The 25,132-nt window shown below is 44.5% G+C and overlaps 1 protein-coding gene across 10 annotated transcripts in view; it reads left to right on the top strand.

Annotated features, from left to right (window-relative positions):
- SMARCA4 (SWI/SNF related, matrix associated, actin dependent regulator of chromatin, subfamily a, member 4) overlaps positions 1–25,132 on the top strand; it is a 108,018-nt gene that overhangs the window by 44,780 nt on the left and 38,106 nt on the right. For all 10 annotated transcript variants that reach the window (XM_053289804.1, XM_053289799.1, XM_053289805.1 and 7 more), the window contains 11 exons: positions 1,097–1,215; positions 2,904–3,054; positions 3,249–3,412; positions 5,694–5,760; positions 14,609–14,719; positions 15,939–16,181; positions 17,084–17,197; positions 18,839–18,946; positions 19,944–20,030; positions 21,475–21,521; positions 22,295–22,461. In XM_053289804.1, the coding sequence (XP_053145779.1) occupies positions 1,097–1,215; positions 2,904–3,054; positions 3,249–3,412; positions 5,694–5,760; positions 14,609–14,719; positions 15,939–16,181; positions 17,084–17,197; positions 18,839–18,946; positions 19,944–20,030; positions 21,475–21,521; positions 22,295–22,461 (1,378 nt within the window). The remainder of the gene's footprint in view (positions 1–1,096; positions 1,216–2,903; positions 3,055–3,248; positions 3,413–5,693; positions 5,761–14,608; positions 14,720–15,938; positions 16,182–17,083; positions 17,198–18,838; positions 18,947–19,943; positions 20,031–21,474; positions 21,522–22,294; positions 22,462–25,132) is intronic.

Genomic DNA, 25,132 nt, shown 5'->3' with positions numbered 1-25,132 from the left:
GTGTTTACCCATCGTGGAAGCTGAGTCTTGTTGCAGGCATAGTATATAACCATACAGTTTGTCCTAACTGTGTTGCCCGAAGTGGAACATCTCACCAGAGTGCTGTGTGAACAACCACAGAGGCAGTAGTCCCCGCTCTTTGGGGGTAATTTGTAAAGCAGATTCAAATAGGCTCTTCAAGAGTTTGTATTTATTCAGCTGTGCTGAGTTTAAGGCCCTATGCAGAAGTTATTCTCCTGATTGCTTGAAACAAGCAAATCAAAAACCAGTATTGTGTACTCTTTTCTCCCATCCCCCAAAACATCTTCTGGATCACAAATTCCTGCCAACAACTTTAATTACAATTAAGTGTTATGTAGGCAGTGGCATTAACTGCAGTTGAGGTGAACTAGCATTCCTGCATACCTAGAGCTTGGAATCCTCCTTGCCACACTGAACCCCTTCCTGCCAAGAGCTCGTTGTTCTTTCTGGCCCTATGGCCAATGTGGCTTTTCCTCTAGAATATTCTGTGGTATCATAACAGCTCCGCCAGTGTGTTGCCTATTCCGGCTCTCTTCTCCTCATCTCCTCTTTTTCAACCGCCCCATCTGCTCAGCCCTTATGCTTCATTTTGTCCTGTTAAATTCAGATTCATACCCTCCTTTCCCAGCTCCTTCTCCCTTCCCATCCTCTTTGATTTTTGTGACATGACGACAGTTTAGGGTTGACTCTCAGACTGGCAGGTAACAGCCAGCCTGTACTTGCTACAGATCTGTCCTCCTTTTGAGTTCCTACAAGTCTTTTTTTGCAAAAACTACTGTTTTTCAGCTAGTCCATGTATTCTGTTATTTGATTCATATCTTCGCAACTGTGGTCAGTTCAGTTCCCACAAATGATATCCACACAAGCTCAAGCTCTGTGTTTAGTATTACGAAACAGATCAGCTGAGATTCTTGAGGGTCCCTTTGCTGTAGATCAGTGTGTATTCTACTCCTAATGTAAGCTTTGCAGCAGGCTGTCCTTTTAATTAAGGCTGTGTTGTTTCCAGTGCAAGTATTAATATTTTAAGTTAACATATTCCATATATCTAGTCTGATATCATCTCAACTTCTGGCAGGAGGAGGAAGAGGAACAACCACAGCCTGCTCAGTCTGCTTTGCCTGTGGAGGAGAAGAAAAAGATTCCAGATCCAGACAGTGATGATGTATCGGAAGTGGATGCAAGACATATTATTGAGTAAGGTTCACAGAGTCCTTACAGAGTCCATGTCTACATCAACCGCTGTGTTTCAGATTTCCTTTTAAAGAAAATGCAGGAAGAATGTAATGGAGCTCTCTCTTCAAGAGGGGGACAGTGGGAAAGGTCCCTCTTCTGGGACCAGGAAAAGTCAGAGGAAGAGCCCCAGGTGACTTCTACCATTGCAGCAGTAGATAGGCACCCACAAAAGCCTGCCAACGTTCATAGTAAAACAGACAGACAACAAAAAGGACTCAGGAGCAAAAGGATCCAGAGACAGGATACGAATTGGAAAGCTCCTTCTCAAGGCCTTCTGCTGTCCCTTTTTGGTGGCCTTTTCTGCAGCTCACTCTCCAAGGAGCCAGTGGGAACAAGTCTGACCCCAACTGAGTAGAGTGATTTCCTGGGAAAGGGACTGCCATAGGTGTTACTCTCCATCTACATACAGGTGCAGATTTAAGGAATGCTGTAGCTTCTGGAATACTAGCTGAGGTTGTAGCTGGTCCTGCAGATACTTCTGGTGCTATGTAGGCATGATTGGCCTCAGCCAATCATCTAGGAGAGATGACTGAGGATAGAGAATCTCTAGACTTCTTGAACAATTCTAGATCAGGGGACCTTCCTAGTATTAAAAGAGAGACATGCACACATCCTGAATGAAAGCAGAAATCTCCAGCACAGACAGACAGACACACACCCCACCCACAAACCTAAAACCTCTGGCATCCTTCTGGGAGCAGGGTCCACCCTAAAAGAAAAGGAAAAACACAGATCATGTCTTAGCTCTAACTCTTCCCGAAGTCCAGAGACATCCATGTCCTCCACTAAGAGATCTGAAGCTTCTGAGCCAACCTTGATGAGATACAGATCTGTTGTGGCCAGATCTGCTGATTTTTCCATATTTTATAAAAGCAACTGGGCAGGGAAAGCAAACTGGCTTGGGGCCACAACACTGGGAAAGGGGGAGATTTAATTCCTTCTGCCACACTGTTCCTGATCTAAAACATCCCCCTATAGCCATGTAGATTCCACTAACAGCAATTGAGGAGATAGTGTCTTCTTTAAGAGAATGTCTTCTTCATTGTAAACCCTGCCACCCATTGAGATCATTCAGAGAGGTCCATCTGCAGTTGCCACCAGCTCAATGTGTGGCTACTCAGGGATGGGCCTTCTCTATTGCGCCTCACCCTGAGGCTTTGGAAAGCACTCCCTGCCAAAATAAGAGCCTCCCCATCTCTGACAGCTTTTAAAAAGACTGTCAGATCAAAACTCCACAAGACATATTTTTTCACCCAAGCTTTCAATTAGATAATTGTGACTTGTTTTTAATGTTTTAATTCCTGTTTTAAATTAGTCTTATGTTTGTTGCAAACTGCCCAGAGATGCGGATTTGGGGCAATAAACAAATGTGCTAAATAGATGCTTAAGCATCCTTATGCAGAGATGCTTTTTAAAAAAAGTTAGATGGCAAGACAGTTCTTAATATTTTCTTAATGGGTTTTTGTTTTGTATAAATTTTTGTCCCCTAGCTTTTGGGACAGTCTTCTTTGTGAGCCTTGGCCTGCAAGATGTTGCAGGTTTGTTTTTTGAAATGTACTAAGATAATATTTATGTTAGTATAGTAGGTGATCCAATTTTACTCTTGCTCCCCCCCCCCTTTATTCGTCCTGTTCAACCTCTTTCCTTAGGAATGCTAAGCAAGATGTTGATGATGAGTATGGCGTGTCTCAGGCTTTGGCAAGGGGATTGCAGTCTTACTATGCTGTGGCCCATGCAGTCACTGAAAGGGTGGACAAACAGTCCTCACTTATGGTGAATGGTGTCCTCAAGCAGTACCAGGTAAGAAGCAGAAGGAAGAGCCTTTAGCTTCAGAGTGGGGTTGGCTTGTACAGCACATACTGTGCTATGCATGGGCATGCAGATCTGATGGTGCTGTGAGGACTGCTCTGTGGAAAGCACCAAACACAACGTAAGGTGGGAGGCACTCAGTATGCCCGCCATAACATGTACATTCCTTTTTTTTCTCCCCATAGATTAAAGGTTTAGAGTGGCTAGTATCCTTGTACAATAATAATCTGAATGGAATCCTGGCAGATGAAATGGGCCTGGGTAAAACAATCCAGACCATTGCTTTAATTACATACCTCATGGAGCACAAACGTATCAATGGACCCTTCCTGATAATAGTACCTCTGTCGTAAGTATCCCTCTTGGGTTGGTCTGTCATTTTGAGAGGGGCGGTCAAGTTCAGAAATGTCTGTCTTTGTGTAAAATAGTGTGCAAGAATTGTGGTAATTAGGGGAAATATGATATGCAGGTTAGCTTTATAATATTTCGAATGTGGTTTTCAGTGCTGAATGAACTGCCACAGCTTGACTACCTTGTGTATATAAAGATGAACAAATTGAATACAAAATCTAAAAACCTATGGGCACTGGATCCAGGCAATCATAATAAAAAATGCAGGGTGATGGCAGCAGAGTGTGGGGGTACTGTGGTTTTCACAGGGTAAACATTAAGCCTTAGAACAGAGTTTCTTAACTTTGGGCCCCCAGATGTTGTTGGACTACAACTACCATCATCTTCAGCCACAAAGGCCATGTCTGGGGATGATGGGAGTTGTAGTTCAACAACATCTGGGGTCCCAAGGTTAAGAAACCCTGCTTTAGAACAATGAAGCTTGGCAAAAGACATAAGGACATAGGAAGCTCCCCTTATATAGCCCCCTTTGTCCATCTAGCTCATTATTGTCTACACTGACTGGCCACAACTCTTCAAGGTTTCAGGTAAGAGTCTCTCCAAGCCTTACCTGGAGATGCCAGGGATCGAAACTGGGACCTTGTGCATGCAGAGCAGTTGCTCTATAACTTAAGCTATGGCTCCATCCCACCTGAGGGAATATGCAGTCTAAAACCAATAGTACAACTCAGCTCAGATGTGCCAAACTATGGTTTGCCCTAACCAGAGTTTAGAAACCAACCCATTTTTTAATCCCAAGTGTACATGCAAACCATGGTTTACACTTGTTTCTTCATGCCTACCTTGCCTGAGAGTCTGGTTTCCCACACGCGTGCTTCCTTGCCATTATTGGGCAGCTAAGGAGATAGTTCTACTGAGGATGTTCTTGTTCAAAAACCTTCAGGCTGCTGTCAGCCGTTCCAGTTGTGTTGTGGATGCTGCCTGGTTCCGCTAGCGTTCTACTGAGGAGTGCCCCCCTCCCCTGCACTTCTTTCACTTTTCTCTGTTGTTATTTTTGCCCTGAAAATGTGCATGCAGCATCCTCAGTTTACCAGCAGAGTTTTCCTTTCTCATCTCCTTTCCTCATCGCATTACCTGGAAACATCCCAACATATGGAATGTATACAAAAAGAACAGCATGGTGGGCAGGGGGTGGGGCTGTGGCTGTGGCTGGACAAGAGCAAGGCTGAGGGCATGCTTAGTGATCTGCCCACCAGAGCATGTGTGTTAACTTTGGTTTTCCACCCAATGTCACAGCAATTTTCAGGAGACAGAACAGTAGATAAAATCATGGTTTGGCAATATAGACATCCTACCAAACCACAACTTTCAGAAGCCATGGTTTGCAAACTTGCTTCATACTATGGTTTTACATGCCAATTTGTTGACCACTTATAGACCATGTCTTTTCAGTTCCAATATTGTAATAAACCGCAGTTAAACTTTGCAAACTGTGGTTTGGCATGATGTTTGAACTTATGACAGCTCCCAAAGAATTTTAACTATCTATCAGTCATATTTTTATACCATCCAAAACTTGCGTCTCTGGGTGGTAATGGCTACTAGCCCTGATGGCAAATAATTTGGCAAGATAAACCCATTCAGTTCTTTGTTCCCGTGTAACTGGTTTGGTTTAATATAGTGGACAAAACTGTTGTGAAATGAAAGCTCTGTGTGCAAATGCCATATTTGAAGTTGATGAGGAACCTATCTGCTCTGTATTCACCCAGAGCTTTTAATTATCTATTCTTAACAGGGACCAAGTCTATGTTGTATATACTCAGTGTAATGTTTGCAAGAGATACAGCAAAAAAATTAAATGATTTTTGCTAATAGAACATGGGTGCTTTGAAGAACGAAATAAGTGTTAGGATTAGTGAAACTGACTATATTCCGTAAACTGGCATTTATTAATACAGACTTGCACAATACATCCATGATGCAGTGTGGAGGAAGGCTGGCAGTTGCACTCAGTTCTTACTCTTTAAGCAGTTAATTTTCATGTTATGGTTAAAGATCTTATAATTAGAGAGCAAAAGTTAGTCATGACTAAATCCCATTAAAATTAATGGGACATAAGTTAGTCATGACTAACTTGTTTGATGTCAGGTGTGCTTAGACATGACTAACTAGTCTGGATCGATACCCAGTATTTTTAAAACAGCCCATAGAAGAAATGGGGTTTTGGTGTAATGGATGACTACACAAAATGGAGTCTTAATTGTTTTGTTTTGTTCTAGAACTCTATCAAATTGGGCATATGAATTTGATAAGTGGGCTCCTTCTGTGGTTAAGGTCTCATACAAGGTAAATATTGTGTTTTAGATTTTTATTTCTAGTTTTAACCAAGCATTTTATCGGTTATCTCTCTTAAATTTAGCAAGGGAAGAGCAACTGTCCGTATTCAGCCCCAGCACAGCCTCCCTCTAGTGGCTGTTGCTGGTGGTTACTTTTTGTAGCCTTTCTGTGGTCTCTGTCCACAGAAGGGCTTCACGCAGATGGGCTTTGCGCTGGCGTGAAGTAGAATCCAGAACCTTCCAAGCTCTATTCTTTCCAGATTTGTGCTGAGGCTCCTCCCCATCCCACAAGGTCACGTGCTTTGCATCCTCCTCCTCAGTTCATCGTCTGCTGAACTTCTCGTAGCTCTAAAAAAGATAAAGTCGTTCTACTTAACAATTATCTCCAACTTCTCTCTATATTTTATTTTCAGTTCTTTATTCAGTGTTTTAGTTTACCACTGGCAACCCCCCTCCCATTTCCCCCTCCCCTCTGGGGAGTGCTTTTCCTGCCTGATTTGTATCTGTAAGGTGACATTTAAATGCTGCTCAGGCTGACAGGCGAAGATTCCCTCATTTGATGGGCATAGTCAATGTCTCTTCTGCTTGTGTGCTATTGGCTGGCTCTTCAGCCCTGCCAACAGCTCCCCTGACTCCCCCACCATGCTACTGGCCAGCTTTGCTGCCCTATTTTATTTTAAATATTTCTATACCACCCAAAACTTGTGTCTCTGGGCGATTTACAATGGCTCCCCGACTCAGGGGGCAAGTGCTGCTGCCTTTGTCTTTGCCCTCCTCTACGGAGACACATCACTTCGATGGCGGGCTTCAGCCACCGCCTGAAGGCCCAAATAAGCCTAAGACTACACAATACTTTCTTGAATCGGGTTCAGTGCCAAAACCAAATAAAAAGAAGGCTTTGAAGGAGCCCGACATGCAGACCAGTGCGCATGTGCAGAGCTCGAGGCTGAAGTTGGCTCTGCACCCAGTTACCGTGCAGCCTGCCAGAGTGGCTGCAAAAAAGAAACACTGCACACCCTCAATGCCTGGGGCTTCGATGGCCTGATCTCTTTGGCAAACTGATCCCTTCTCACCCAGGCAGACTCCCAGCCACTCTCCGGACCTCGATGTCTCGGTACCAAGAACAGGCCAGTACTCCCTGATGGGTGATGGGGGAGATTTGGAGGTGAACTCCTACTACTCCGATCGGTCGAGGGGCCATTCCCCTCCATGGGATAAGGACAGATATAGGAGGTCCCATTACTCACCTGTTGGGAATTTGAAGGACCAGGTGTATTATAATGAGGACAGTTTTGAACATATTACAGCCAGGGACCATAGCTGTGAGGGACATGAATTTTAGACCTCAGGCTCCTGAATTCCTTCGTGATTTGCTTCCGAAAGCTGACTGTTTAAGTCATCATTCCTCTACTCTCAAAAGGCATGTGGTTTTGCCTCAATTGATTTGGAAGGTGCTTACTACCATATAACAATTTGGCCCCAGCACAGAAAATACTTAAGTTTTCAGATAGGATTGTGTGTTCCAGTTCAAGGCAATGCCCTTCGGCCTTTCCTCCCGCTACAAGGGTATATACAAAATGTATGGCTATAGTTGTTGATCATCTGCAAGAAAGGGGAATACAGATCTTCCCTTAATAGACGATTGGCTCCTAGCAGCCAGTTGTCAAGATACTCTGCAAAGACCTTCAAACGACCACGTCTCTCCTGCAATGCTTAGGTCTAAATATAAATTGTAAAAAGTCTCAACCCACACCAACTCGCAGGATAAGGTTCTTGGGCATTATATTCTGGTCCACCACAGCCATGGTGTACTTACCAGATGATTGTATACAGCAGATTTCAGAACTTATTCATTCTCTAACGGTCGCTGTACCACCCTGCAAGACAAATAAAACGCATGTTAGGTTTAATGGCTTCCACTATCACAGTCTTGCCAACTGCTAGCCTCTGCATGAGGCCTCTTCAGAGGTAGTTCCTTGACTCTTTCAGACCAACAAGGGACCACCAATCAAGGACGCCAGAACTACCGCCCTTGGTTCAAACCACTCTTACCTTGTGGACAGTCACCACAAATCGCCACAAATCGCCACACCTTTCAACAGATCAGACCACAAGCTTACCTTACCACAGATGCATCCAAGGAAGGCTGGAGTGCCCACTTCAAGGATCTCCGCTTGAATGGATACTGGTCCAAGGAGGAAGCCATGACACCATATCAGTTTCCTTGAACTTTTGGTGATTTTCAAGGCCCTCAGAGGTTTTTGGCCAGATCTTGTAGGTCAACAAGTCCAAATCATGACAGACAACACCACAGTGAAGGCCTGTGTGAACTGGCAGGGTGGCACAAGGTAACGCTCCCTTCTAAACTTGACACTGAAGGTCTGACATTGGGTGCTTCATCATCACATTCATCTCTCAGTGGTGCACATCAAGGGCCTACACAGCACGTTGGCAGATGGCTTGAGTAGTATATTTCATATGAGTGGCAGTTACACCCGAGAATGCTGCAGGAGGTCTTTCAAATCTGGGGAAAGCCTCATGTAGACCTATTTGCCAGTCCAAGCAACTTCCGATGGCCTATATTCTATACCAGGGCAGGGGTCAGCCATAAGTCCAGAGGGGATGCTTTCACGATCATCTGGTCGAACATTTTCATTTACCTGTTCCCTCCGATCCTGTTGATTCCATGTGTTCTTCAGAAAATAGAGCAGGGCAGGATGAACTGCATCCTCATTACTCCATGGTGGTTGCGTCGTCACTGGTTCCCCCAATTGCTACAGCTGTCGCGGAGACGTTTCCACCATCTTCCAACACACCCCATGTTTCTGTCTCAACAGCACAGCAAAATACTACACTCAGACATGTCTACTCTACGCCTGACGGCTCGAAGGATTCAACTGATTGGATGCCTAAGCTCTGTGAGGTGCGAACAGCATGCTGGAAGCCTTCTACGAGGGCCTCCTATAGGGCAAAATGGAGACATTTTTCGGACTATGCTGCACGGTTGGGACTTTCTGATCCTACCAGGGCTCCCCTGACTCTTCTTCTTTTACATTTATTAGAAGAGGGCAGGATTGTTGATGCCTTCTATACGGGAACACCTTGCAGCCATTGCAGCCTTCTGGGCACTGTGTATTCCAATTTCACTTTTTGCTATACCATGGGTAAAACAGTTCCTGAAGGGACTAGCATACTTACATCCCAATGCTCCTACAATTGCACCATCTTGGGATCTGCCTAGGGTTTTATCTATTGTCATGGGCAGGCCATTTGAACCTCTGGCCACCTAAGACCTCTGCCTTCTAACACATAGGACAGTATTCTTAGTGACCATAACTTCAGCCCATAGAGTGAAGGAGTTGCAGGCACTCCGCTCAGATACCTTTTGAAAAATTACATAATTTTGAAAAAGGAGAGGGTCACTCTCCATCCACACATTTCCTTCTTGCCAAAGATAGTTTCTTCCTTCCATAGTCCCAGCTGATTTCCTTACCTTCCTAAATCCTGCATCCATGGAAGAACATATATGGCACACACTCTATGTCACACGAGCATTAGCTTTCTATATTCAATGCACAGCACCCTTTAGAAAGTCTCCAGCGCTGTTTGTGACTTATGGGGAACCACATTGGGGACACAGGGCCTCTACGCAATCCATTTTGGCCTGGATAGTCTAGACCAGGGATTCTCAACGTTGGGTCTCCAGATGTTTTTGGACTTCAACTCCCATAATTCCCAACCAAAGGCCACTGGGGCTGGGGATTATGGGAGTTGAAGTTCAATAACATCTGGGGACCCACACGTTGAGAAACCCTGGTCTAGACTATTAAACTCACCTGCCAGGTGGTCAGTTTAGAACCCCCAGCTAATGTTAAAGCTCATTCCACCAGGGCCATGGCTACATCCACAACCACATCCACAACCTTTGATCGGGGTCTGCCACTGGAACCCATATGTCAAGCTGCTGCTTGGTCACCCCCAATGTCGTTCATAAGACATTATGCCCTAGATGTCCATGCATGAAAAGATGCAGCCTTTGAAAAATCGGTTATGCAGTCTCTCTTCCACTGATGTACAGGGACAACTCACCTGATTTTTCTGGATCTCTGGGCTCTGCTTCTCTCCTCTAGTGATGATAGGAGCTTGTGATGCGGCTATGTGTGTGATGGAAAAAGACCACTCAGAAGAATCTCAGGTTGCTTACCTGTAACTGGGGTTCTTCTGGTGGCCATCTGTCCATTCACACACATACACCCATCCTTCTCCACTGCAGAGCTATATAATGGCGGACTCTGGAACTGAGAAGGAGGGAGCAGAGTACATGATCTAGTGGGATGTGGAGGGCCCTTGGCACAAATCTAGAGAGAATAGAGCTTGGAAGGTTCCAGATTCTACTTCATGCCAGCACAAAGCCCATCTGTGTGAATGGACAGATGACTACCAGAAGAACTCCAGTTACAGGTAAGCAACCTAAAGTTTTTTAAAAGAAAAATTATTATTATTGATAGCCTTTTGGGGACAGGTAACCATCTTTCTCTGTTGACGGAGGGCACCCAGTGGGTTAACTCCTCCTACTAGCTCTAGAAGGCAGGGCCTAAAATGTCTAAATTTGCATTTTCAGAAAAAGCAGCTGCCTTCTGAATCTTTAGCATTGTTCTTCTAAGCCTGTCTGGGTTGGAGGAAGGTTCTCAAGAAGCTCCTTAGCCCACAGTACAATGGCTCTGGAAAAAATGGATTAAGCAGAAGAGACGTAAATGGTTAAGGAAGTAGCCTCATGGCCTTTCTGGGGACAGTTTCTGTTTGTTTGTTTTTTATCTGACTGATCTTTTAGGGAGTTGTCACCATCCTTTGGTAAGATGGTGCCACTGAGCAAGGATGCAATTGGAGCATCTAGCATAGGAGGCTTAAGCTGTTCCATAGTGATCTGAGGGAGAGTATATATAATACTTATTCAGCGTGGCCTGGGTGCGGTGAGCTGATGCTGGCTGTTTTAACTCTGAATAGTCTTTTCTAAAGGAATGATATGGTGAGGGGACTTCTGTTTAGGAAACACAACAGTTCCTTGAGATGGTGACTGAGAGTCAATAGATCTAGAAGTTTCCATCCTTAACACAGTCAGAACTTTGTTAAGGAGGGGGCTTCTCCTGACAACAGCCTAGGGCTAGGTGGCCAGATTTGGCTTTAAAAAAGCCAAATTCTGGCTTACAGCCCATTTGACCCACGAGTATACCCCTTAGGTTCTGGCAACTCTGGCTAGGGGATGATGCTAGTGTGGCAGAAGGGTCCTCCTCCCCTGACCACTACTCATCCTCATCGCTGACCCCCCAAATCCTTATCATCTGGTATTGAAGGGGGTTGAGTTGGAGCCAAGCAGCTGGGGATATGGGGCAGTCTTCCCTGAGAAGATAAGGGTTGGGGTGTGGGTCAGGTCAGAGTTTTCTGAGGAGTGAGGACTAAGGAGGACTTTTACTGTGGGCCCTCTTTGATTCCCCCCCCCATGTTTTAGAACTCTCTATCCCTTTATAAAGGAGAGGATTGGGAAATGGAAGAATGGCCAGCTTTTCCTCCTACCTTGCTTCCACACAATCGCTTCTACCCAGGTTTTCCTCTTACCTTGCTTCCATACAATTGAAAATTGGGAGCACACACAGCTCCCACACCTGAGTAGAACACAGTTTTTAATTGTGTGAGTGACCTCAGTATTTAAGAAGAGGAGGTTTCAAGGGTTGAAAGTGAGAGAACTCTAGGGGAAAGGAGCAACAAGCCTAGAAGGAGGAAACAAAAGGAAGAATAGAGACAACTGTCAAAAAAGTAAGAGATTACCCAAAGAGTGACTGACTCTGGAGCAGGCAGGGCAGAAAAACTGGGTGGGGTTTTCTCCCCCCAGTTCTTGAAGCCTTGACTAATTAGCATAGGCCCTGCCTTCTGGAGCAGGCAGGGCAGAAAAACTGGGTGGGGTTTTCTCCCCCCAGCTCTTGAAGCCATGACTAATTAGCATAGGCCCTGCCTTCTGGAGCTAGTAAGAGGAGTTAACCCACTGGATGCCCTCCATATTGCCAACAAGCAAGCAGCAGTCTCCATGGTAAGTACCAATGCTACACTTTCTTCTTCCCCACTATGAGGACTTTTGCAAGAACATTAGGGATTTTGCAAGGCACCATCTGGGGGGAGGTGGGATCAGCATCTTATTGCCTAAACCATGGCAAATTGTCTCTGGATCTAGGAGGCAGCCCAAAATTTAGGACACTTGATAAAATTTGTGGACAGACATTGTGGTGGGGAGTGGAGTATCACTGTTTCCCCCTTTCAAGTGACAGAGTTACAGCAGCAACCCAAGTGTGTTTGGGGTTTTGACAAGGGCATAATAATGATCAGGCAAGACTCATAGTTCATGTCCAACAGGAAACAGGAAATAACTTTGATTGGGAGGGCACTGAAGATTTGCCAGCAAATTGTTGTGGAAAATCAGCACATGTTTTAGTTTCCTGTGGCATCCCAGCTGGCTGGCTTGCCTTTCTTGGAGGGCCTAGCATCTCATTCCCTTAAGGAAGCAGCAGCAGCTTCGGCCTTACAAAGCTATTATGTGGTCCAGACCTCAACCTTTAATTAATCATTGTATGAAAAATAACATTATAGGACTTGAATGGTAGAAGATTGATAATCGAATAGTACTAGAAGCCTGCAGTCAAGCAATTGACTCATTAGCTACAATCTTCTATGAAATGTATCCTGTGCCCCTTGGCTTCCTGACCAGGTGTTGCTAGGTGTTGTTTGTCTACTTCCTTCCTGCCAGTAGTGCAGAGCTCCTCCTGACCTTATTTCAGTGCTACTTCTTCCATTGTCCCTCATTTTTTCAGCCCATGTCTTCTCCAGTCATGTTTCCTAAATTCAGCCATTGCCTATCTTGTGCTGGATCCTTTAGCTACCTTGACTCTTGATCAGACTTCCATATCTCTCCCTATCCTAGCATACCACCACTCCTTAAATGCTGTGTGACTTATTAGACCCTTCAATTAGCTCCTCCTTGACTTGATTTCCTGTCCCTTCTATCCTTTTTCCTTGAGTCTCACTCTTCCCTTCTTCCTATTTCTTAGTTTCTTATACATACTGTGTATTTACTATTTCTTATACATACTGTACCCTTCCTTCAGTCCTCTGGATTTCCTGCCTCTCTTCACTTTCATAAGTCCTCAACCAGTCCCACAAAGTTAATACCTGTCTCTTGGGCCTGTGTGAAGTTCAGAAATGTAGCTTTTCTGGAAAACTTTGAATTGGCAATTTTTCCTGTGCATATCTTCCCTAATTTGCATAAAATTTGCATTGATTTCTCCACCCTCCCCAGATAATTTTACTCTGCAAATTTTCCTGATGCCCTAAATAGATTGTGATCTGATTTGGCATGTTATTTGACCGATGTATTTAGTTTTTAAAACCTGCCATATAAATATCCCACTCTGTATCTCAATAGCCAAGTAGTTGAACTCAAATACTTGATGTGGGGTGAAGGGATTGATAATATGTGGGATCATATGCAGGGGGTGGGGTGGCGGGGTGGCAGAAAAAGAGTTATATCCGCAAGTTGCGAGTGGCCATTTTGTGGAAGAGAGCCATTTTGTGATTCATTTGTTTAAAAATGTTAAGATGTTTAAAATGTTACATTAAAGCAAATTCAAAACTTTATGTGAGGAAAAAATATTTTTATTGGAATGCCCAATAAATCAATGCAATATATATGTACTCTTTCACTTCCTGGGGATAATCACTTGAAAAACATTAGTTACAATTTTGAAGTTGCTGAACTTGCTTAACATTGTATTTGTAACAATTCATTTTTATTAATGGATTTTGTGAAACACGATCAGCATCTGGATTACTATTGTGTGTGGCCAATATCCAGACTAGCACTATGTATGTGCAGCAATGCAAGTTCCAGACTACCACTACACTGTTACCATTCTCCCTTTCCCTCTGGAGCCTGCTGTGCTTCACCAAAATACAGGTGGACCTCCCTTTACACAACAACAACAAAATATTTGTATACCGCTGTTCAACAAAAGTTTCCAAAGCGGTTTTACAGAGAGAAATAATAAATAAATAAATAAATAAATAAATAAATAAGATGGCTTCCTGTCCCCAAAGGGTTCACAATCTAGAAATAAACATAAGATAGACACCAGCAACAGTCACTAGAAGTACTGTGCTGGGGATGGAGTTGGCCAGTTACTCTCCCCCTACAAAATAAAGAAAATCACCACATTAACAAGGTGCCTCTTTGCCCAGTTAGCAGGAGTAACACAGACCCGACATCCGGAGTTTTGCATGCCTGCAGTCGGGTAATTAGCACCCGACCTCGGAATACGGGGGGGGGTGCAGAAAGGGGGTTATATCTGTGGGTTGGGGGTGGCCATTTTGTTGAAGAGAGCCATTTTGTGGTTCATGTGTTGTTTTCAAATGCATTTTTTTGCAGAATTTTAGGGACTGCGGGGGCATCCTTGGACTTCTGAAGCACAGTAGGGCACTTTATTTGGCCCGTTCTTGTGTTTTTTTGGTGCTTTTAGGCTTGCTTGTTTTTCTAGTCTAGGAACCTAAGCCCTGCGATCCCATATACTAAATTACTTGTTACCCGCGGTAATATTCAGGAACGGAACCCCCACAGATAATCAGGTACAGATGTATGTCCCTGAAGGTTGTAGAACCCATCAGGAACATATTCTGGTGGTTCACAGTGGACTTCAGAGGGGAGGGAAGATCAGCAAAAAATCCCCCCGCTCAAATCTCAAGTGGTGAGATTTAATCTTGGCCCAGCTGACAACTTTCCTGAAAGCTACGCTTAGTTTATCTTATTTCATCTTTATTAGGGCTCTCCAGCTGCAAGGCGGGCATTTGTACCTCAGCTTCGAAGTGGAAAGTTTAATGTTCTGCTCACGACATACGAGTATATCATCAAAGATAAGCACATTCTTGCAAAGGTGAGCCTTTTGTATATATAAGCTCCTTTCTGGTTTTGCTAAAATATTAATATTTAATATCGGAAATAACTCATCATGGTGTCCTATAGGCACTATTGAGGTTACCTATTCTTTCAAAATCAACAGATTAATTAATTTTAGGCAAGTATGAATATTAGAAACATGGGGAAATTAAGTATTCATTGCATATCGTTGCTGAATAATGGAGAGATATTTCCTATTTTGTCTTTTTAATCAGTGAGGATGAGAATACATCTCTTCTCTACACAATAATGTAGTAAAATATATCTGTCTCTTCCCACCGATACTGTCTGTCAAGACAGCTCATGTCAATTAGATCAACTCCTGTGCTGGAGCAGTTCACAGCTGCGCCACAGTCCCTCTATCTTGGACTAAGTACAATTAAATGATCCCAAATGAAAGTGTGTAGTGTATATGTGTGCATATTTGTTTTAAAAAGGAAAGTCTAGCTCAATCACAAAAATAAAAAGTTTTTCCCAGCCCACATACCAGCTACTTATAAGCCCTCTTCAGACATTCGTAAGCCCCACTGCACTCACAGTTGCAGCTTGCAACGCAGGGAGGAAGTCCCGCCCAGAAGCTGTCACTCACCCCATCGAGCTGGGCACTCGTAGTTACGGTGCTGTTTGTGTGAGAGGGAAGCGCCATTACTGTGATGGCTGGCATGTCCCTCTTCAGACAAAAAGACCTGTAACCATATCCACCCAGCTGCAGAGGTTGAATGAAGGTTCCTGGGCGGGACTTCCTCCCCACATTGGGAGCTGTAATCGTGGTTGTAGTGGTGATCACAAATGTCTGAAGAGGGCTATAGTTCATTGACATCAACTCCAGTTAACTAGGTGGGAAAGCTCAGTCTTTTTGCAGTAGATCAGCAGCATCCCTGAAGATGCCACAAAGACTGGTTATTAATAGGTACTAATCCACAACTTTCTGTCAAGATCAAAGGCTGCATTTACACTTGTCTGACTTCATTTTGCTCTCATCACTGATGAGCAGATGAGTGCATTTCCCATGCCCTGGCTATTAGAAGCCTAGTTTAGATGTAACTTTTAATATTCCTGTGAAGCCCCATATTCTGTTTCTACCACAGGCTTAATACTTGAGGGAGTAGGGGCTACATTAAATTTGTGTTTTTCTCTGGGAAGTGGGATTCATGCATAGACTAACCGAATTTGATTTTGCTGCCCTGCATCTTCAGATTCGTTGGAAGTACATGATAGTTGATGAAGGTCACCGAATGAAGAATCATCATTGCAAACTAACCCAGGTCCTAAACACGCATTACGTAGCTCCACGTCGTCTGCTCCTGACAGGGACCCCACTCCAGAATAAGCTACCAGAATTATGGGCTTTGCTTAACTTCCTCCTTCCAACTATCTTCAAGAGTTGTAGCACATTTGAACAATGGTTTAATGCTCCCTTTGCTATGACTGGAGAAAAGGTAAATGCCAGAGGAAATATCGAACCAATTTTATATAGGAAAGTCTTGTGCTTCTGGGTGGCTTCAGATTTCTTTGTTGTAGTTAATTGAGCAAGTGGCCCAGCATTCACAACACTTTCTACAGCCTTAGAGTTAACTCAGGGGTATTTATTTGTGCTAAAATACTCCAAGTATTTTATCACAAGTGCACACACATACATGTAACCTTAGCACTTGGTAGGATTGCAGTGAAGGCCTTGGAAATGATTTTTAGATGCCGTGGTGTGTCTATACCTACAAAGATCAGACAATGGTTTTCCCCATGACACTCTATGAATGAGAAAGCTGGACTTTGAAGAAGCAAGATAGAAAAAGTATTGACGCTTTTGAACTGTGGTGCTGGAGAAGACTTTTGAGGATACCATGGACAGTCAGGAAAACAAACAAATGGATTATAGAACAAATCAATCCAGAATTTTCACTCGAGGCATAAATTACCAGGCTCAAATTATCATACTTCGGACACATTACGTGAAAACCCAGCTCCCTCAAGAAGTCCATAATGCTGGGAAAAGTTGAAGGAAAGAGAAGAAGAGGACGACCAGCAGCAAGGTGGATGGACTCAATTACGACAGCAATGAATGCACCACTGAGAGACCTTAAAGGCCAAGCTGAAGACTAATCAACCTGGAGAGAATCTATGTATGTGGTCGTTAAGAATCAACTCTGACTTGACGGCACTTAATCAATCAATCACACACATACAAGTGGGGTGTAGTTTTAGGGGGCTAGAGATAAATCAATAACATGTATTGATTTTGTCATTTGCTTATATAGTTTATAATATAATGAGATTTTCTGATGATACTGGAGAAAAACAGCTTAACTGTTGTGTCCTTGAATTCATGTGTGGATCAAAACAGGTGGATTTGAATGAAGAAGAAACTATCCTAATTATCCGTCGTTTGCACAAAGTTTTGCGTCCCTTCCTGCTAAGAAGGTTAAAGAAGGAAGTAGAAGCACAGCTGCCTGAAAAGGTAACGTTTACAAGACAGACAATATTTCAATTCTTATTGGAATCACTCTTTCCAATGGAAAATAGCATTTTGTCCATAAGTGATCCCTTTAGAATGTGATAATTACTAGCTTGTTTGTTTTGAATAAATAAGTTTCTGGTGTGGAAATTACTAGTTTATTTGTTTTGAATAAATAAATTACTAGCGTATTTGTTTTGAATAAATAAGGTTCTGGTTGAGGAAAATATGTAAATGCTCACGGCATGATGTCGGGGTTGGGGGAGCCTTGACTCAGTGCTAGAACACAAGCTTTGCACTGATGAAATCTCATATTCAGTCCCCAATGGCTCCAGGTAGAAAGGTTCTTGGGTATTGCCGCTGGGGGAAAAATTGGCCTGAGGCCTTAGAGAACCAAGTGGCAAAGAAAGAGTGTGGAGCAAACAGTAGTCAAGGGTGTAGCTTCTGCATCCCACATAGTTTCCTGTTGTCCCAGCAGTGTCTAGTCCTTCATTCCCCGCCCCCTCAACACACACACACACACAGTCCTTCAGTGTACCCGCCAAAGGAGGAGATTGAACCTTTCCCCAGCTAACTTGGATGATCTGCTCTAATTTGAATCTGAAGAGATCAGAAATGCTTCCTCTTTATACTGAATAAAAACTCCCTAATGCCTCTGCAGTCTTTTGACCCTCACTTGGGCTGTTGTTGGCCATGAACATCAAGGAAGAGCCACTGTAATGAGTTGATGACTTAAGGCAAATTGTGTGTGGCAAAGGCCTGGAACACCTTCATTTAGCAGGAGATGTCTTAGTCACCTTGCCATTAATATATTTGTGGAACTAGCCAGCATACCCACATCACCTTGGAAGCATCAGATCTAAAACTTGAACCTCCAGTGGATGGGATGAAAGGGTTTTGTTAGACATTTTTGCCAAAAGGCAAACTGAATGTGATCAACTGTTAACAGAGTCAACTTCTATCTATAGATCTTGATCTAGCTTCTGATGACTCCTAATCTACTGCATATAAAGTTGTAATGTCTGACCAACATTTTACAGATAAACTGAAGAAACTGAGCCGGGCCTCACGATCAGTTTGGTGGGGAGAGCGGGCTAAGCCCACTCTCCCTGCACACGAGCAGGGAAGGAGCCCTGGGTGGCCGGAATGGCTGCCCACACGATTGCCGGCTCTGTAATGGAGCCAAAGGGGGCTGGGGAGCTTGGGGACTGCGCGGCCCCCGGAAGCTCCAGTATGCCCTGCGCAAGCGCACAGGGTGTACTGGGGAGACCCCCGGAGCCAGGAGGCGGCTTTTCGCCTCCCTTCCGGGGATCTGCTCATGAGTAGCCGCGGCGCGGAGCTGTGCCGCGGCTACTCACAATCAGGAAGCCTGGGTTTGCGTGATCCATTGGCTGACCATGAGAGTAGCCCGACTGTCTTGCAGGGAAAAGATTTCCTCACTTCTGCTTGTGTTGGAAACAAAATAAAAACAGTGGTGACTTATCTTTAAGGATGCTAGGCTAAGACTACTTATATGTCTGAAGAATGTGGGGATAAAAAAGAAATCTTCAACACTCTGGGAACACAGGTTATTTGTCTGTGTGCTTTGTAAAATCAACCTACATTTTTGCAGTTAATGTCCCTTTGTCTTTCTCCTCACAATAGGTAGAATATGTGATTAAATGTGACATGTCTGCATTACAAAGGGTACTTTATAGACATATGCAAGCCAAGGGAGTGCTGCTTACAGATGGATCAGAGAAGGACAAAAAGGTTTGGGCATTCAGCTTTTCTTCTAATGTGAAATAGAGATGAGTATCTTACTTCTGTGTCCTTTTCCCTAAGTTATTTTCATTGGCTCTGTGCAGATATTGCTGGCATTTTGTGTGTTACTACTTATAAATCATCAGTGGAATTAGTAGCCTTCTGTAGGTTCAAGCAGAGCTGGACCTTGGGGTCCCCATATATGTTGAGCACTGTCCATGGCTCTGCTCTTACCTGGTACCATGCTCTGCAGTGCAGTCACACAAAAACTCTACAGTGAAGAAATGGCCATGTGGTCTCATTCTTAGAAGAGAATGCTGCACAAGAAACAGCAATAGATATATGAAAGGGGATGTAATGTCTTCATAGATGTCCAGAAAAGACAGATATGACCAGTTTAGGGTTTAGAGAAAGATGATCTTCAAATTCTTGACAAAGACCCATCAGCTTACTTTATGCAAGCTAGTGAACCATAATAGCATTTTTTAGATCTCAAAAATATTTTCATTACTTCTTAGCCCCAAGACCTGAGATGGCAACAGGATGGGAAGCTTCTCAATTGTGGTGCTTAATTTTTGAAATGCTCCATGAAGCCTCTGTTTTGAAGTGATGTTGCCTTGTCAGTGCCACAGAATGCAGCTTCATGAAATGAAGATGTGAAAGGTTGCACACATTCACCCTGTCTTGGTATCTCTCTGCTCCTTAATTAAGCTGGTTAAAACTGCTGCCCAAGCAAAAAAACCAAAAACCTACCCTTAAAAATAACCCCCCAGAGACATATGTTTTGGGCAGTATAAAAATATGTCAAATAAATAAATAAAAATAAGGTTTGGGACGTTGAATGTTGTCTTGGGCTCTTTGTGATTCCTTTTTCAAGGACTCAACTGTTTGGTTTGATAATTAGACAGAAAATGAGTTGGTCATGTTAGCAAACAGTGACATGTAACATTTCACCAGTCGTTCAGCAGTTTTCCTCAAAACTTTCTCTCTTGCCTTATTTTTGCAGGGCAAAGGTGGTACAAAAACGCTCATGAACACTATTATGCAGCTGAGGAAGATTTGCAACCATCCTTACATGTTTCAGCACATTGAGGTAACAAAGCGGAAGTGTCTGTGGTTGATACATTTCCAATCTGAGCAGTGTGGTTCCTAAATGAGGGCCACTAGTGGAGGATATGATGGGCCAGAAGTATGAATGCCTGGATTGTTCTACGAAATACTTAGGATATGGGACACCTTGTGGGTGTCAGGTTAACCCTTCCTTCGCAGTCTTTTTTTTATCTCTGCCTCCCTTCACAACTTAGTGTGTACCTTCTGCAGCTTCCTCAAACCCATGCATGTACTTGGTGGCACTGTGGAGACCTTGCCCATCTTGCTCTGAGGTCATTTCCGGCCACACGCAGATACATGGGTTTAACCCTTTTTTACTCTCATTTCCCACTCCCCTCGTGTATACTGAGGTTGGGTTCTAATTACCCAACTGCGGATACACGAAACCGCAAGTGCTGGACCCATGGTTAATGAGGTCCTCTTGTATGAACCAAAGGTCCTCTTCAACCAAAGTTCTCAAAGCAGTTTACATAGAAAAATAAATAATACATAAATAAGGTGGGCCCCATCCCCAAAGGGCTCACAATCTAAAAAGAAACATAAGATAACAGCCACTGGAGGGATGCTGTGCTGGGGTTGGATAGGGCCAGTTAATCTCCTCCTGCTAAATATAAGAGAATCGCCACTTTGCTCAGTTAGCAGGGGTAGGGATGTGCATGAACCTATTCGGAGGCCCTTTTATGAGCCTCTGAACAGGTTCAAACCCTGAGTGGTTCGAAGGTTCGAAGACAGGGGTGTGTCGGACTTTAAGGGCAGGGGAGGGTGCACTTACCCCTCCCTCCGCTTTCCCCCCAGTTTTTGTAAAGTCCTTCGGGGCGGCAGCTTACCTCCCTGCCGCCCTGTCTCCTTTTCAGCCGAAAGTGGCTGGAAGTATCTGGTGCGCTTGTGTGGTACTTCTGGCCACTTCTGGCCGAAGAGAGGACAGTGCGGCAGGTACCCAGGTACGCTGTCGCCCCGAAGGACTTTACAAAAACCGAGTACCGGTGGAGGGAAGTGGACGTAGGGATAAGTACACCCTTCCCCACCCTTAAAGTCCGACACACACCCCTGCCTTCAAACGACCCCAACTCGGTTCCGTGCACATCCCTAAGCAGGGGTGGTTCTTCAGAGACATCACCTCTCTGTGACCATTTGAAAGTTTGCACCCCATGAAATTCAGTTAGGCTTGCCTCTTTTGTTCTTCTGCAAGTATATATAGCTTATTAAAAGCACATTTTAAACCCAGCTAAAATGTATTTTTTTCTAGAGCACTCTGCCTTTAAAATGGTAGAAAGAACTATTAAATTAGTTCCTAGTTAATTCTGTGTAGTGCAGTCCTTTCAGCAAACCAAATTTTGCCATGGTATCTTATAAGAAGCACACTCTGCAGCTGTGCTGGGTATTCTTTCTTCATTTTTCCACAGTGTTTTTCCTGTGTTCTGTTGCAGGAATCCTTTTCAGAGCACTTGGGCTTCACTGGAGGCATTGTGCAAGGGTAAGCTGACCACACAAAAGTATTTGAAAGCTTGGTGTGCTTTCTCAATAGAGAAAGACTGAGTCAGTCATGAAACTGAAGAATTTTCATGTGTGGAATCTGAAAATCAGATGCCGGGTAGGGAAGAGTTGTTGTTTTCCTGCCCTGCTGATAATTTCTGAAAGGAATCTGACTAGCTGCTGCTAGAAACATAATGCTGCTCTAGATAGACCTTTTGTTTGATCCAACAAGACCATTCTGATGTTGGGGATCATTTTCTTATACTAGAGCAGTGGTTTTTGGATAGTGTTCCACAGACCTCTCAGCTTCCTTGAAAATTTATCAGGATTCCTCAATAAGAAGATCAGTAATGGAAGACAAGTTTCTCTGAAAGATAGCTTGCCTGCGGCTACCAATCCTTGCCCACAATGTGTAGTCTCACAGGAGTGTTGGTTTTGTTGTAGGATGCTCTGCCTGTTCATTTAGGGCAACAAGGAGACCCAATAAGCCTGACCAGTGAGTTGTCTGTGCATCCTAGAACATACCCCAGAATCCTTTGCAGACCCAAAAGTTGAAAGGTCATCTTTCCTATCAGCTGTACTGTCTTACATTGTAGGCTGTATTGACTTTTTGTTAGCTGGTAAATGACTGAAATAAACTATCTGATCGATCTGATCTTTCCCATCAGCAGATAAGCTGATTTGGAAACAGGTCTCTGAAGGCAAGATATTTGGAAAATATTGTCGTGCAGGAAAACAATTTTTTCTCTCTCTTTCTCTCCATGTGCAAACCAGACTTGACTTGTACCGTGCTTCTGGCAAATTTGAACTCCTAGATCGGATTCTTCCAAAACTACGAGCTACCAACCATAAAGTGCTGCTGTTCTGTCAAATGACCTCCCTCATGACCATAATGGAAGATTATTTTGCTTACCGTGGATTCAAATACCTCAGGCTAGATGGTGAGTTTTGCACTGAGACTTGTAGCCTGTCTGCTGTGGGAGGTACTTGTTCAGGGCCTAGTTTGGTGGACAGCTGATCAAATATCTACCCAGATAGTCTGTATATCCTCTGCCAGGCTATATCTGGACCACAGTGGTGATGGTTCTTTCCCATTGCCGTCCAGCACAAATGTGTAGGAAGTAGTCATGGCATGAGCAGTTTTGGGCTGCAATTTTGCATAGCCTCCATGCATGGAGTAACATGTGGAGCCAGCCCTTAGGAACCAGAGCTCTCCCCTTCCTTCCTGGGCTGCTGGGATGCTAGACACGCAGCACAGGATGAATGCACACCCAGCAATGTGGAGGGGGAAGAGTGAAGAGGGAAGAGCAGGCTTTTCGGACTCAGATTGGATGGCTCCACATGCTGCTCAGAGCAGGCAGGCTGTACAGAATTGTACCCTTACTTTGATTTGAAATATTCTTGTTAGGCAAGATTTTTGGGGGACTTGCTACATTTGCAAAAACATCCTTGTTCCTCTTCACTCATGCCAGCATTTATTTCCATTTTTGAACGTTTCCTTCTATACCACTGACCAGGGGCTTGTTTTATTTAATCAGAAACATGGGTCATAAGAACAGCCCTGCTGGATTAGGCCCAAGGCCTATCTAGTCCAGCATCCTGTTTCCCACATTAGCCCACCAGATGCCTCTGATAAGCCCACAGGTCCTCTCTCCTGCTGTTACTCCCCTGCAACTGGTATTTAGAGGCATCTTGCTCTGAGGCTGGAGGTGGCCTATAGCCACCAGACCAGTAGCCATGGATAAACCTGCCCTCCATGAATTTGTCTAAGCCCCTCTTAAAACCATCCAAGCTAGTGGCCATCACCACATCCCATGGCAGAGAATTCCATAGATTAATTATGTGCTGTGTGAAAAAGTACTTCCTTTCTTAGGCATAGTCATTTACCATATCTAGAAATTTGGCCTCTCTGTCAGTACCCACCTGTGAATTTGCCCAGTCTATGCAAGCGTAATTGAAGTCACCCATTATTACAGTTCTGTCTCTTTTTGGCACCTCTTTGATTTGCTTCTCCAGCTCCAGGTCACTCTCAGCGTTTTGAACTGGAGGGTGATAGCACGTCCTTAGTAACACATTCCCTTTCAGTCTTTGTTCTCGGTTGCTGCTATCAAGGCATCTCATTGGGTTATCCTCGTCATGTGCTCCTGGGCAGGACTATGCAAATTCTTAATAGAAAAAGCCTATAGAGACTGACGGGGATAACCCCTCCCCAGTTCTTATAGTCCTGCGTTGCTCCTGGCAGGTTCTTTCCTCCGTATTTGTAAGAACTTTCTCAAATTTTCTCCTTCTTGTGTCTTTTGCTGTCGTTTCTTTTGGTTAGCCTTTCCCTTGTTCCTATCGTGTGTTTTTTTAAAATAAAAAATTACTACCGCTCCACTTCTTAGCCCTTTGTGTCATCGTCACCGCTCTCCCCCCCCCCCCCCGGCTCTGTCCTCCACTTCTCCCCTCCCGGCCCCCAGTGTATGGAGCAACCAGGGAGAAGAATCTTAAACGTTAGAGTGCCAACGGGACGCGATATCTTGCGGTTCCCGAAGGGTGCAGGGGCTCGCGGCTCGCTTCCCGTGACTTCTCCCCAGAATCCAGGCTTCAGCTCCCCGATCCTCCCTGTTCCTTTCTCGGCGGTTTAAAAACCGTCCGAGCGGGCAGCGCGAGAGGGCCACGGTTCGTTCCCGCCTGTGAGCGGCGAGAACGTGGCCATAACGGAGGGGGAGCATAGTGCTAGCCTGCCGAGGCGCTGTACGTGCAGTTCAGCAGCAGCGCTTACAACAGCACAGCAGAAAGAAAGGGAAGCCTTCGAGTTGTTATTGGCTCAGATCAAGGCGGGAATCCTTCAACCTGTGGCTAATCCTCCCCCTTCCCAAGTGGAGATTCGTGCGCTTGCATGGGGGCACATTATGGCGGAGGGAGCGAGCGAGGCAGGAGCGGCACAAAATGGCGGCCGCATCACGAGCCCAGGAGAAAAGCCCGCCAAAACCCAAGACACGGCATCTCAGCTACAATCGGTTCTGGTGAGCTCTGATCAGGGGGAGGGGGGTGCGGGCCCATCTAAGTGCCCTAAAACTCAGGCTATCCCTAAGTCAGTCCCCCCTGAATGGCAGGCATGGCTGAAAAATGCCATAGTGGACACTGTCCTCCAACTAAAGCCTAACAAAAGACCTAAAAAGACAAAAAGGTGCAAGCGCCTCTCCTCCTCTTCTTCCGAAGTTTCTTCTGACTCTAGCTCTTCTGAGCATGTGCATAAGAAAGCAAAATCAAAGAAGAAACATTTTTAAAAGACCAAAAAGGCAGTTAAGAGAACCATTTCCATACATTCCTCAGAACTTTCTGGAGATGAGTCTGGGGAACCTACCCCAAGGGAGGTGAGACCCAGAAAGACTAATAAGGTCGTGCACCCCATTCCAGTAGGGGAAGATGACGTTACGAACAACCCAGTGGGTCTAGAGGGAGGCGGACATGACCCTGATCCGGTCCCGGGCCCTGATAAGGAGGAGGGGGAATGGTCTGGGACAGAGGAGTTCGAGCAAACTCAGGTGTCCCAAAGGCTTTTTTCCTCAGAGGATTTTAACCCTCTTTTTACTAAGGTCCTTAACACTATAGGATTGCAATCCAAGG

The sequence above is a fragment of the Hemicordylus capensis genome, chromosome 2, assembly GCF_027244095.1.
Source record: "Hemicordylus capensis ecotype Gifberg chromosome 2, rHemCap1.1.pri, whole genome shotgun sequence".
NCBI classification, from domain to species: Eukaryota; Metazoa; Chordata; class Lepidosauria; order Squamata; family Cordylidae; genus Hemicordylus; species Hemicordylus capensis.
The sequence above is the reverse complement of the archived record's forward strand: the minus strand, read 5'-3'. Positions and strand labels throughout refer to the sequence as shown.